This window comes from Prosopis cineraria, unplaced genomic scaffold (genome assembly GCF_029017545.1).
Source record: "Prosopis cineraria cultivar Desert tree isolate PC_DT_omini unplaced genomic scaffold, ASM2901754v1 PC1777, whole genome shotgun sequence".
NCBI classification, from domain to species: domain Eukaryota; kingdom Viridiplantae; phylum Streptophyta; class Magnoliopsida; order Fabales; family Fabaceae; genus Prosopis; species Prosopis cineraria.
Window position 1 is genome coordinate 13,114 of NW_026557102.1, and position 14,945 is coordinate 28,058.

Consider the following 14,945-nt stretch of genomic DNA (forward strand, 5'->3'; position numbering starts at 1 on the left):
TAATGGCAGCGGTTAAGCGTCAAATTCAGTAAAATTTATAACGAATTTTAAGGTATTTCTAAATTTAATATATAATTATTTATAGGGACAAAGAAAATTAGATCCCATAGTTTAAATTAATAAAAATTAAATCTTTAATGATTTTTTTTCCAAAATAAATTATAAATATCAATTTAAATAATTATATATAAAAATTTGTGTTACAATTTAAGAGTTATATTTAATACTTAAATACATATTTATAATTAAAATTCTTAAATTCATAATTATTTGGATCAATATTTTTAATTAATTTATTTTTTTAAATTTTGTATCTATCTATTATTAATTTAATGTTTTAGCATTTATCTGTCATTCTCCTTTATTCACATAAGTAAAAGATAATGTTAAAGTATCAACACTAACATCATTATATCACACAAAATCATTATCAATACATGCAAAAAGCAATAATTTAAAAATAAAATCGAGCGATCGGACTGTCAACTAAAGCTGTTAATGGCTCGATTTGAGTTAAAAAATCATTTTTATGACAAAGTTGGATTGAACCAGAGTTAAACCGCTATTGAACTGAAAATTAGAATTGAACCAGGAACTAAAGTAATTTTTAAAAAATTGAATGATTTTAAATATAATATTAAAAATATTAGAAAATTTAAAAATTAGATCACATTAAAAGTCAATTTTTTTTGGATAATTTACATGTATAAAATATGACTTGAGATCATTCTTTTTATAAAGATGTTGACAATTATGGATATAAATATAGATGTTTTTGAATTCACTTATATTTAATTTAACTAAAATTTATCTATACTTAACAAGTTATAAAATTATAATTTATAATATTATTAATTTATAATTATATTATGTAATTTTATTAACACATTATAAATTTTTTTTGTATTTATTATATATAATATTATTTTTATTTAATTATTATATTATTGATCTGATCATTGGTTGTATTATGTATACTGTGAATCGCTACTTTTTCCGATTTAATATGCCGTTAGATTATGAAAATTGGCAATAAGATTGGAAATGAGTATAAGAAATGGACTGTTCACGACCAAAGGTTAAAATGCTAAAAGCGTAAAAGCTTGAAAGCTGCTTTACCTCATTATACAAACACCCCCCCCCCCGCCCCCCAGCTCCCCCCAAATGTTCTCCGAGCTCTTGCTTGAAAAAAACGCAGAAGAAGCATATGGTTCATTGATGCTGAATTTATGGTATTGAGAAATTCTGATTGGATTGAGCAGATCCGCCTTCGATAGCTCCTATGAATTCCGATTCCTCTCCAGCCCCTCCAATCCCTCCCCCGCCTCCTCAGAATGTTAAAGCTAGGGACTTCTTGAACCATCTCGAAGCTTACCTTGCTAAAAGAGACGGCGTTGACAAGCTACTCAAAATTTCCAGGTACGCTTCCAAGGTGATCCTCGCCTCCTCCGTTATTCAAGGTAATCCAACCCTATCTCTACGTCTCAAGAGCTTCGAATCCAGTGTTGGGGTTAGTCGGAAAGCCTTCAGGCTTGGTAAGTTTGTTCAGGACCTGAACGCTTTGAGAAACGCTCATTCTGATTCCAAACAGGATTGGGTTCTCTCTATAATTGCCTATGGTGGTGAAGGCTTTTATTACTTCGTTGAACAGTTCATATGGCTGGCGAAATCGGGTCTTATCGACGGCAAACATTCTCGTAATTTGCAGAAAATAAGTGCTTGGGCTGAGATTATTGGGTATTTCGGTAGTATTGCTCTGAAGCTGAGGGATTTGAGAAATATCTGTGATGATGAGGAATGCTTGAAATCGAGTATTGAATTTGCGATCATGACGGGTAAAGGGTGTCAAGAAGACGAGGCAAAGTTAAATAAATTAAGGGAGAAGAAATTGATGAAGAGGCTCTCTTTAATTCAAGATTTGGCTGATGGTTTTATGGCATTGGATGATATATTGGATGGGAAAGGACAATTCTCTAGGCCATTGTTGGTGTCTTCTGCAGGGCTGCTGTCAGCACTCATTAGCACTCACAAGAATTGGGTTTCTTGCTAAATTTGGTGGGTACTTCTCCAAGGATTGTATTGCCCTTTAACGAGTGCCTTAGTAGTTCTAATAAACGATTCACTTGAAAATGGCAGATAAATGTATGATTTATGATTTTCACTATACGTAAAGGTGCTGTGGTTCTTTGTTGTTACAATTTGTTCATACTCACTTTATAGTCCTTTCGCCAAACAGGCCTGTAAAAAGACCTAAGGCCTGACCTGTTTATAAACAGGTCAGGGTATAGGTTGCCTAAAAGGTTCAGGCCTCTTACCACCCTTTTATGTTGCTGAGACAACGATAAGGATTACCCATGCTTGAGATGGACCCGGCTTCTCTCCATTTTTCCCCTTTTCCTTTTTCTCTCCACTTCCCATCTCAACCATTGGATCTATTTTTCAATGGTTGAGATTTGATGTTTCATAAAATTATTATTAAAATGTGAAATTTTATGAAAAATAAATATAATAATAATTTTATAAAATGTCAAATCTCAATCATTCAAAAATGGATCCAATAGTTGAGATAGAAAGTGGAAAGGAAATGGAGAGGGGAGGAAATGGAGAGAAGCCGACTCCGCTTGAGATACTTATGTATACACTATCTTCAGGAATTACCCATATATATTTTTGGCCTTTTTGCTGGGATTAGTTCTTATTTGTGAACTCTCATCTTAGATTTGATCGACTTCACTTTTTGGAGCTTGCTCAAATCTCTACTTGTTTGCATGGGAGCTATAAGTTTTCTGCATCTCTGTTCTGTTAACTATACATGCAGCATGTGATCACTGTGACAAATGTGAGAAGGTATGTAGCCAAGGGTAGCCTTCATTACTTGTTGGTTATGTAGGGAAGTCAAATGAAGTGAAGAGTGCTGGCGGGCAATGTGCTTGAGCGAGAGGTTCTAAGAAAGGTGAGGTTTTTAATATGTGCTGTTTGAGCTGCTTTGGATATGCTTCATTTCCTCTATTTAACAGTTGAGATTGTTGAACCCAAGTTTGGCTTGCTTCTTGCTATTCTAGGTTGGCTACAACATTAAGACGGTGGTGTTTAAAGAGGTCCTCGACCATATTGATCTGAATATTCTGGTGTCAGATTTCTTCTACTGATCAATACATATTACTTTTTGTTTTTTACCTTTTGATAATTCTATTTTATTATTATTATTTTACATTTATGGATGTTTACATAGTCTTATGATTAATCAGTAGTAAATATATCATGCGTTCTTTATTATATTTCCTTGGTTTGGAATTTTTTTAGTCTGGTTAATCTTGTCGTTCTGCTATTGGGATGAATATAAACCCATTATATAAATGAGTTCCTGCTACCATAGATATTTTCTTTCTACCATGTCATGAAAGAGTTTTCGGCTTTTCAGATCATGTATGATAGTTGAAGCTGATATTGATTGCAGTGGCATTGAAATGGAACAGAATAGGGATGATTTACTGTAATATAGAAATAATTGTATCACTTTCATTTGATGCTACCTTTCTGCAAATTCACCTCCTGAAGGCTAGTTTGAAGTTCACGCTCTTTCCTCTGTTTCTGATATTTCTAATTCTAAGTTGAAAAGTTATCCTCCAGTTTCCGGGGCATATGTGTAGAAATTTTGTAGCATCCGTTTGTTTTTTCTCCTGTTTTCCGGGGCATATTTTTTTTGCGGCAGTTCAAACAGTGAGGGTTGTAGTTGGGACTCGGGAGCTCTAAATTCTAGAATTCATGCCCTTGGAGACATGTAGTATCTTGGAGAAAAAGCACATACCTCTCTACCTTGTGATTTGAAATCGTTAATTTAGTGCAACATGCCAGAATGGCATGTCCAGTCCATCTTGGTTCAAGCTTTTCAATTTAACTTGTGCTAGCTCAAGTAAATCTCGTCTAGAACGCTCAGATCCATCTTGTAATGGAAGAATTTGGGTCTTCTCAAATCAATTTATGAATGTATATAATAAAATGTATTGAGTCATACTACTCATAAATTATAGATAGTGATTTATTTTTCAGACTCAGTATGATTTTACCTAAAAGCATGTCTATATACTGTAATTGAAGTTGATATTGATAGTAGGTGCATTGAATTGTCAAAGAATAGTGATAATTTACTTTAGTTATAATATTGTCAAGTTGCGCTGGCTAAAGAAGCGAGATGTTATCACGGGAGCACTGAGTTCCTTCTGTAAAAGCTCATATATTTATTTTGAGTAGTGTGTGCATGTCTCGAGATCTTTCACTGGCAGAACTGGAGAAGACGCTTTGTTGGCATATAAGCTTGTGATTGCACTATAAGGGCCAGTTTATTTATTTATTTATTTTTTTGTTTTTTTGAACTCCGCCTATGTTTATAGTCGGTCCTAAGCTCGGGTAAAGGAGGAGGGTTGTATTAGGCCATCAACAGCTAATGTAAAACTTTGTTGAATCTATCATGAACATGGACAATAGACGTTATAATGTTAATGCTAGGTCGTTGCCCGTAAGTAACGCGCTGCATGGCTCGAATACAGTGATAAGTGAGTTAGAGCCGTTGCATCGGCGCCCGGATGTAGTGTTAAATGAGCAAGGGCTATCGCGTCATTCTGGACGCATGCGGCTAAAGAAGTTAGTGCATAAGAGCAAAATTAGATTTGGTACTTGGAATGTTGGGACATTAAATTGTAAATCTGTAGAGGTTGCAGGGGTTATGATTCAAAGGAAAATCAATATCTTTTGCTTGCAAGAAACAAAATGGCGTGGAGAAGAAGTTAAGGATATTCAAGGTTTCAAACTTTGGTATACAGGAAAAGTAAGTGCACGCAATGGAGTAGGCATCATTATAGATAAGGAGTGGAAGAAGAACGTTGTAGAAGTTACCAGAATTGGAGACAGAATTATTTCCTTAAAAATGATAATTGGACGTGAGACTGTTAATATTGTTAGCGCTTATGCGCCGTAAGTCGGGACAGAAGTCAGTGTTAAGGAATTATTTTAGGAGAATCTGGAGGGGTTGATTCGACGTATACCACAGAGTGAAAAGATTTTTATTGGAGGAGACTTTAATGGGCATGTTGGGAAGGAAGCTGGTCAGTATGCGAGGGTGCATGGTGGTTTTGGTTTTGAAGAGCTAAATAATGAAGGACAAACTCTTCTTGATTTCTCATTAGTGTATGATTTTAAGATTGCCAACACTTGTTTCAAGAAGAGAGATGAGCATCTCATCACTTATAAAAGTGGAGCCTCAAGGTCACAGATTGATTTTCTTTTGGTTAGGAACACAGATAGAAGACTTTGTAAAAATTGTAAGGTGATCCCCGGAGATGCTGTAACGACACAACATAGGGTCCTAGTCCTTGATGTGTGTATTATGAGTAAAATTCAAAAACGTCGACAAGTAGTAACACCAAGGATTAGATGGTGGCAATTAAAAGGTGAGAAGCAAGATATTTTCAAGCGAAATTTTTTGGATAAAGGAATTTGGGAATCTCAGGGAAGTGCTAACATCATATGGGAGGATATGGCTAAAAAGATACGGGAGGTTGCAAAAGTAGTTTTGGGAGAATCGAAAGGTTCTGGTCCGAGAGATAAGGAGTATTGGTGGTGGAATAATAGTGTACAGGATAAAATCAAATATAAGAAGAACTGTTTTAAAGCCATACATTTGTGTAACAATGAGGAAAATTGGGAGAGGTACCGTATGGCTAAGAAGGAAACTAAGAGCGCTGTGGGTGAAGTTTGTTCTAAAGCTTTTGAAGAATTTTATAAGAACTTTGAGACGAAGGAAGGAGAGCAAAATATTTATAAAATTGCCAAGAGTAGGGAAAGAAAATCAAGAGATCTAGAACAGGTAAGGTGTATTAAGGATGAGAAGGGAAGAATTTTAGTTACAGATGATGAAATTAAAAATAGATGGGAGACTTACTTTTCTAAACTTTTTAATGATGGAGAGGATTCATCTAGTAACTTGGAGGATTTAGTAACTGGTGAAGGAGAACAAAATTTGTCATTCTATCGAATAATACGTGATAAGGAGGTAAAGGAAGCTCTTAAGAAAATGGCAAATGGTAGAGCCAACGGACTTGATTGTATATCTATCGAAGCGTGGAAATGTTTAGGTGAAGAAGGGGTGAGATGGTTAATTAAGTTATTTAATGTGATTTTACGGTCCAAGAAAATGCCTGATGAGTGGAGGAGAAGTACATTAATTCCTATTTATAAAAATAAAGGAGATATTCAGAATTGTACTAACTATAAAGGGATTAAACTCATGAGCCACACAATGAAATTGTGGGAGAAAGTAATTGAGCACAGGTTGAGATTGGAGACAAGTATTTCTGAGAATCAATTTGGTTTTATGCCAGGTAGATCAACTACAGAGGTGATTTATCTACTAAGGGGATTAATGGAAAAGTATCGTTGTAAAGATAAAGATCTACACATGGTTTTTATTGATTGGGAAAAAGCTTATGACCGTATACCAAGAGAAGTGCTTTGGAAAGCGTTGGAAAAAAAGAGAGTACGGATTGCTTATATTAAAGCCATACAAGATATGTATGAGGGGGTAAAAACTAGTATAAGAACACCTAGTGGTCAAACAAAGGATTTTCCTATAAAGATTGGACTATATCAGGGATCATCTCTGAGTCCTTATTTGTTCAACTTGATTTTAAATATTTTGACGGAACATATTCAAGAGGAAATCCCGAAATGTATGCTCTTCGCGGATGATATAGTTCTTATAGCAGAGACAAGAGAAGAGGTTAATTGTAAACTTGAGTTATGGAGGAGGACATTGAAGTCGAAAGGTTTTCGTCTGAGTAGGAGTAAGACGGAATATTTATATTGTAAATTTGGTAAAAGAATATTCGACAATAATTTGGAAGTGAAATTGGGAGATCAAATTATACCTCAAGTGAAAAAGTTTAGATATTTGGGAGCCATTATTCAAAATGATGGCGAAATCAGTGGAGATATTTCACATAGAATTCAAGTTGGGTGGTTTAATTGGAGAAAAGCTAAAGGAGTTATTTGTGACCGTAAGGTGCCTAATAAACTTAAAGGAAAGTTTTATCGCACTGCTATCAGACCGGCAATGTTATATAGTAGTGAATGCTGGGTTCTAACGGGACAGCAAGAGCATAAAGTTGGAGTAGCAGAGATGAGAATGTTACGATGGATGTGCGGACATACACGTAAAGATAAAATTTGAAATGAGCACGTACGCGAAAAAGTGAGGGTGGCACTTATTGAAGAAAAAATGGTAGAAAATCGATTGAGATGGTTTGGGCATGTACAAAGAAGACCAAGAGAGGCACCAGTGAGAAGAGTGGAACATATAACTTTGAGTCCGATTAAGAGAGGTAGAGGAAGGCCTAAGAGAACACTCTTGGAAGTTGTTGAACGCGATCTCTTAATTAATAATATTCCTAAAAGCTTGATAAATGATAGAGCACAGTGACGTCTTGCAATCCATGTAGCCGACCCTACTTAGTGGGATAAAGGCTTGTTGTTGTTGTTGTTTTGTTTTTTTGAAAATTGGAGCACGATTGATGAAGGAAGCTAGTATTGTGTTTATTGTTACTTCTTGTATTCGTCTTTGAGGTTATAATGATATTCAGTTTATATTAAAAAAAATTGGAGTAACGAAGCCACGGATAAATAGTGATGAATACAAGGACAGTAGCCCAATTGGTTTTTTCCCCTTTTCTTATCTTCATTTTCTTGTCAACGTTTTATTAATTGGCATTAGGGTTTAGAATATCTCGAGACTTGCATTGGTTTTGGGGGCAAACATATTGACTTTTAGTTTTATTTATGTGCATGATAATTTCAATTAATTCAAAACATGGGATACAAGTTCGTTCGCTCGTTCGTTTATTTTATGGAAGATCGAGTCAATTGAAACATAAAATTGTCTAAAAGAATAACTACACCACAACGAAAATTAAAAACCTTTAGTTACTTGCATTTGGGCATCAACTTATTGATTGAGCCGTGAGGACCCCTTCCCTCAGAAATATACAAAGGGAGATAGGGAACAAAAAAGAGACGAAGTTGTGGAAGCTGTGGTTCCCCATTTCCTTTACCATTTGATCTCTATGGATATTTGACTCCGGCTTGGGATTGGGGAGGGATCAGCATCTCCCGCGATCAAAGAAAACGATAACCGCGAAACAGACTTTGCAGAGTATCAGAGCGTAGATCAGTGGCTGTCAAGATTTGCTTGTTTTGGCGTCATTCTCCACGTGGAACGTCGAAACTCGAATCTTGTCGTTACAAAATTTTCTATGCATCAAGTTTGAAGAAATTCAGTAGAATGCCGGGAATGAACCCTTTTTTTTTTTTTTTTAAAAATGGTAAGAATGACTGAACATGTTATTGGAAAGTATGCAAACAGTATACATAAGAGGCCAAGAAAACGAGAATCACATGGGAACGGGTCTTCATTCACTGTCCCTCCATACTTCTCGCAGAAGCTCATATCTAACAAAATTACGACCTTCAGTTACTGCTGTGAACTTGTTAGATAAAAGTGAAGGTTCATCAATCCCAATAGCAGATAAGGGTGAATCTAAATCATCAAGCTCGTCATCACTAGTGTATGACTTTTTTACCACTGACGATCCACTTCTACGCAGAGATTGGGAGCCCAATTCTTGTATTATGGCTGTAACTGAGATTGCTGCAGGTGGTGCATAGGATGTTGGGGCGGCAATATGTGGAATGCTGGCGATGGACCCTTCGTCATCCTGAATATCCTGCCACTCACACAAACACCATAAAGATGGTTACAATAATTTCCCCTTCATTTTCCCTACCTTTTTGGGACACGAGGTTCAAATTTCGAGTTCTTTGTACACCATTAGTATTATCTAAGCAGAATACAGCATCAATACACAGATGTAGCAAAAGTTCATGACTATGCTAGGTCAATGGATCCGAAGTCGATGAGAAGTGTGCGTATGCGAGGGTCATTAAGCAAGATATTCCACTTGACAAATAGACTAATATGCATTAAGTCTTTAAGTTTTTGGGCCTAATAAAGTTATTAATTTAGTTAATAATTCGTTGGTTATTCTTAAGTTAATGTTTATATTACAGAGAAAACACAAAATGGTGCTTAAACCAGCCTACCTCAGTATTCAGGGTCTCAAGAACAGTATCAGGGACGGGCCCTGGGCAAAACTCATCAGGAACAAAATTGTTCAGAACCCTCTTTATCAATGGGACGCCAAATGTAGGGCATACCTACATAAGTGTTTAGATGATGAATACCAAATAATAAAGTACTAACTGCTAGAAAAATGATGAACAAGACTAAGAAACTTGATTCAACCTCTTTTCTTTGAGATGCGTCAGCAAGCATTTCAAAAGGAAGCATCATTAGATCACTCAGTGAATTAAGGAGATGGAAAGCCTTGAAGGATGTCTCACACTCTGGACTCCCGTTGTCATCATCTTCATTCCGATCTTCAGGAGAGTCACAATCATCAATGTCAAATAAATCTGAGAGCCATCTTGACCAGTTCCCAATCTGAGTGCAATAGAAAGTTAGAAACAGAGGAATGATGATTGACCAAAGGAATGCGCTACAAATCCTTGATCAAAGTAAGAGCAAAATAGTAAAATTATTCTACTACATGTCTCAGTACCCAAAAAAAAAAAATTAGAAGCCTGCAGAAAAGAAAATGCATGTTGAAATACACTTACGTACTAATTCAAGAGGGCTCAAAATGAACAGGATCCTTATAATCTGAAGACAAAATTCACTAGCTTGCAATTTTAAGCCAAGCTCAAGCTTCAAATGAAAAAGGAAAAATTAATCTTTTAGTCCACTAACTTTTAATTCACTTGTAATTCAATTCCTCAACCATGACTCACCTATAACTCAGTCCCTTAACTTTTGACTCACTTATAATTCAGTCCCTCAACTTTTGTTAATTTTCTTTTTTTATGTTAAGCTTAGATCTGACATCAAAGAGCAAGAGGAGAGTATTTTAGAACAACATATGAATATTTCTTTTATCCCTCTTATTTGATAAGGAAATTTTTTTTAAAAATTGAAAAATAAAGACCGAATTATAAGTGAATCAAAAATTAAGGGACTGAGTCACAGTGAGTCATAATTGAAGGACTAAGTTACAAGTGAGTTAAAAGTTGAAGGACTAAAAGATTAATTTTTCCAATGAAAAATCTAATTAAAGATTTCAATGTACATGCATTCCTAGGCATTATGCTTTCATAAATCATTTTTTTTATCACTCGTATTTAATGTAACATCACCAGTCATCAAAGAACATAGTAGATGAACTGGAGATTATAGAATCTAAAATCTCGCTGATTGTTTTCACCGGAAAATTCTGTTCACTGCTAAAAAGTATTTCACACCCTAAACAAAAATAAAATAAAATTGTAAATCTGATCTAACATTCAACTAAGATTTGTTTTCTAGAGCTCATGAGAATTAACGTGTTACTGCTATTTCCATAATATCCTTGAATTATCACTTGATACAATACATCATTCATTTGGATCAGCAAGCAGAGCCTTCCCAAAAATCATACAAATGCAGATCGCTGATTGTATAGTGGAAGCAGTGGACTTAATGATTTAGTGGCAGACAAAATAAATGTAGGAGATAGGAATCAAATATTGCAGACAGGTTGGAAGATTATCATGAATTAGAAGTCAGAAAATAACACAGGAACAAGGAATGGCATAAGATTTCATCACTCACAGCATTTTTTAGTTGTGCACCAGCCCCAAAGCCTGATTTTCCTGCAGGAATTGGAAGAACCCTAGAATCACTAATGGGGTCAGATATAGGATCAGTTGGCATCTCTTCAGCTGATTCACGGAGAATAGCATTAAACATTGCCACATCAAGTCGATTTACAAGCTGCTCCATCACCTAAAAGCATGAAAAAAAATCTTTCAATCACATCGCACTTAGTGTATAAGATAATGCATTAGGAATAAGAAAACAGCATTGATCAAAGAATTTTCATTCCCCAAATAGTATATAATTAACCACTTCAATACACAAAACATGAAGACATGCATGCACAAAATACTAATCAGTGGTAGGCAACAATACAAACAAAGATGGAAATGACAACTTTTCCCTCATAACAACAAGGATCAAGAAGAGAAGGATGCAGTCGCAGTTTATAAAGGTTTCCCATTGACATCAGCAACTCTAATCAACCACAGATGCTGAACCATATATAAATCTGCCAGGAGAATATCTATTACAAGGCCAGAGATAGAAAAACATGAATGAACATGTTCATGGTGGAAAGAAAAGGGGTAACAAAAATCAATCAAAACCATAGAGATACTTGCAGCTTTGGAGTAGCACTAGCCACAAGACAACAATAATATACAAAGAATAGACAGGTCTAAGCCTAACAAACTACCATCCATCGTCACCAAGCAACTGCAAAAATTACTTTTAATATTTTTTCCAAATCAATGTCATTTCTATATTCTCACACAGGCAGGACATGACTGCCTTATGGAACATTGCCTCTGATTTCTAGTTATATAATTGCATAATACAATTATAATATCCATATGCATGACTAAAGCAGAATACTGATATGGAATCCAGCCCAGTGACACGATAAAGAAATATCCATGCTAAAACTTACCAATCTAGCTATCACAGGCAAACAACCACAAGCATGCCCCCCAGCTCGAAGAGGACAAAGTCTTTCACAGGCATCCTTAAAAGCTCTCTTCCATAAGTCAATGGAGAAGCTTCCCTGCTCTTGATCACCTAAACCATGTCTTCTTCCATAGATTTTCCTTGAGCTGGAGCTCTTAGCAGCAGCAGACTGCATATGTGGAGTCAGGGTCTTGGGACAATAAAACAACACAAGACTTATCAGTATGAAGCAAAAGTATTTATTTCAGATAGGTAAGATAAGTACGAAATCAGAAACGGTTCTTATTCAACCTGCCACCACACAGACTCAACAATTCGCGAGAATATCCAAGCTTCAATCTTTTCCAATGCAAATAAAAATGTTTGTGGATCCTCCCAACTATGAAAAAATTTGTTGCATTTTCTTTTTTTCTCCATCATGAGGAGAAGGTGACCTCTTCAGCAAGCTTCCATTAACTGATCCATTTCTTTCACTATCGGTGCACAGACTGTCATCAAGTTGTATCTTTCCAATTCCTTTGCCTACAATAGCTCTCAACGAAATAAATTTGAGAGCCAGAAGGTCAACCTATTCAAGGTAAAGAAATATCATCATCATTATCATCATTTTTTATGAAAGAAGAAACATTAATTCTTAATAAATACATATGCATTCATATTTTATAAATTATGTGAAAGCCTTCAGAGGCAGATTTTAAAATTTTCCACCCTTTAATGGATGAAGGAAAAAGTAAAATAAAATTCTTCAGATATATTAGGTTTAGCTAATATGAAAGCTTCCACCTGCACAATAGGCACAGGAAAATACTAAATATATAAGAGCAAGATTTGCCCCTAAGAGCACCTGAGTTTGTATATCATGCAACATTAAAAACAAAATACATAAACGAGCTCTAGTACCTTGGGACATCATTTCCACATGCTTTTGAAACCAAAACAAATCCTGAAACAGCACTTTGGGATGCATTAGCTCTGGCAGCAGGTGATCCAACTCTAAAAGCATGCAAATAGAATCTAGAAATGCGCCGAGCAGGGGCGTGAACCTTGTTTGCTGAGCTTCCATGATCAGCAACAACAGAGTAAAGTGAAATTTCGAGAGCAGCAGCTTCCCTCAGCTCTTCTTGTAGCATTTGAACTTCAGACTTCAGTTCAGTTTCATTATTATTAAAGCTGCCATTTGTACTAGAGCCTTCATGACAAGCAGCATCAACATGATCACCATTCAGAGTACTATTTTCCTCTGCCTTGTTTGCGGCTTGATTTTTACCAAATAAACCATAATTCTCAGAAGTGTCTACATGCAATTTAAGAGTTATCAAATCCTCTGGTTTTCATTAATCAAAACATTACTGGGATGTTCATCGGATTTCCTACTCAAGGGACGAGTAGCACTTGCCATTTTTCCATTTCTTGGATAATCATCTTCAGATGGATTATGAAGAAGTTCCTTATCCTGAGATTGAGAAAAGCTTTTGATGTTTGATTGCATAATGTATGATGCAGATAAGCTTTTGACCATGGCACCCTGGGAAATTTTGGACTACTTGATCGTCGAGTGCTTCCTGGAAGTTTACAACTTGCATCAGCATCAGCATCATCCACACATTCCTCAGGAATTTTTGGTGAAGAATACCTATCATATGTAGCATTGCCAGTGTTTGAGGACAAGACCATAGACAGCGAATGTAATTTGATTCCATTTAATTGTTTCGACACTCCAGCCTCTTCTTTAATATGTGAGCTAGGAAAGTCTGGAATCTTAGAACTTACATCACCAACCTTGACATGCTGCTCAGAAATTTTGGGTGAAGGCCTATTATATGTGGTATTGCCAATATCCGAGGACAAGGTCACAGATGGTGAGGGCAATTTAATTCCATTGAATTTTTTGGATGCTCCAGCCTCTGCTTTTATATTTGGGTTAGCATATTCCAGAATTTCAGAACTTGCATCAGCAACCTTGGTATGATCCTCAGGAAATTTTAGTAAGAAGTCCTATCATACGTAGTATTGCTAGTATCTGAGGACAAGACCAGAGATGATGAGTGCAATGATGCCCCAGTCTCTGCTTCTATATGTGAGCTACCAGAAGATGTCTCCATGGGTACAATGGATCCTCCAGTTAATCCCACTGTTCCTAGTTTGCTAATTTCAACCTTATCTGCAAACAAATGGCAGCACCATATCATCAAAGCAGAGCTTTTTTTTTTAGGCCAGTTAAACATCAAAGGAAAGCATTTCAGCAGAAAAATACTATTGTCCCGAAGAACAGGTAACTGAATCTTCAGGTTTCTCTATCTAATTCTGTCACAATAAATCTACTCATATGAAAAAAGATTAAATGTCAACATATCTGGAGTCGAAGACATTGATTATTGTATGAAGCAGATAAATGGAAAGTTACTTACTGCAACAGTACCTTATATAGAAGTGTATGATCATCACAAGAATAAAGTAACATCAATAGGAAATAAATTGCAGCGAGCAAGTAAACTGAAAACTCATATTGATGATTGGTGTGCATATTGACACTGAAATGGTGAGAATGATTACAATTTACATAATGCAGGATTAGAAGCTATTAAATTGGAGTACTCCATCACTTAGATGTGGCAAACCTCCTGTAGTCTCAGAAGTGGATTTGACAGTTTTGTGAGGTATTTGAAGAATACCATCAATCTCATCATCAGTAAAAGAGGCAATTTCAACATCCTCATCATTTAGGGACTGTGTTGCAGATTCACTTTCTTCCTTGTCCAGCGACAATTCTTTTGACACACTGCTCTTCGGAGATGAGTCAGAGCCCTCTACATCAAATGGCTGAATATAATATAAAGAAATGGGTGTGCTGAGTTTCTGAAACTCCTCTTGCAGTTCACCTGAGTGTTTACGGCTGTAATTTCCTTAATAGCTCCATAATCTGCTATGTTTATTGTGGCTGATCCCAAGAGTTGACTTTTGGCTGTCTTGTTGTCGTTTTGGCGTTCATATAAGTAGAAGTCTAAGCAATTCTTCTGAAAAATGTCATGGTGTTTTACCTCTTTTGGATGACTCTCTCAATAAAAGTAATGGAAGCCTGAAAGACTCGTTGATCTCAATTTTCCCATCCCTTGAACTACAAGCAAAAGATCCTGAATTTTTATCACCATTTTCCCATTGCAGTACTACTGATTGAGCAGATCTCTGTGATTTAGAAGGAGGCCAGGGCTTGATCTCCTGAACATGGATAATGTAGTGCACTTGGATTGAGACAGTTTTT

The 14,945-nt window shown here is 35.9% G+C and overlaps 1 protein-coding gene across 1 annotated transcript; it reads right to left on the bottom strand.

The window, feature by feature from the left end:
- Positions 1-8,323: 8,323 nt before the first annotated feature.
- On the bottom strand, positions 8,324-14,941 carry LOC129300854 (uncharacterized; the record flags this gene model as incomplete). The annotated part of the gene is made up of 13 exons (XM_054939457.1): positions 8,324-8,774; positions 9,151-9,264; positions 9,353-9,550; positions 10,754-10,927; positions 11,670-11,876; positions 11,978-12,120; positions 12,226-12,254; positions 12,587-13,017; positions 13,083-13,139; positions 13,211-13,590; positions 13,680-13,847; positions 14,359-14,493; positions 14,725-14,941. Coding segments are annotated over 13 exons (2,568 nt in total), but the record flags the coding sequence as incomplete, so codon positions are not given.
- Positions 14,942-14,945: the final 4 nt, after the last annotated feature.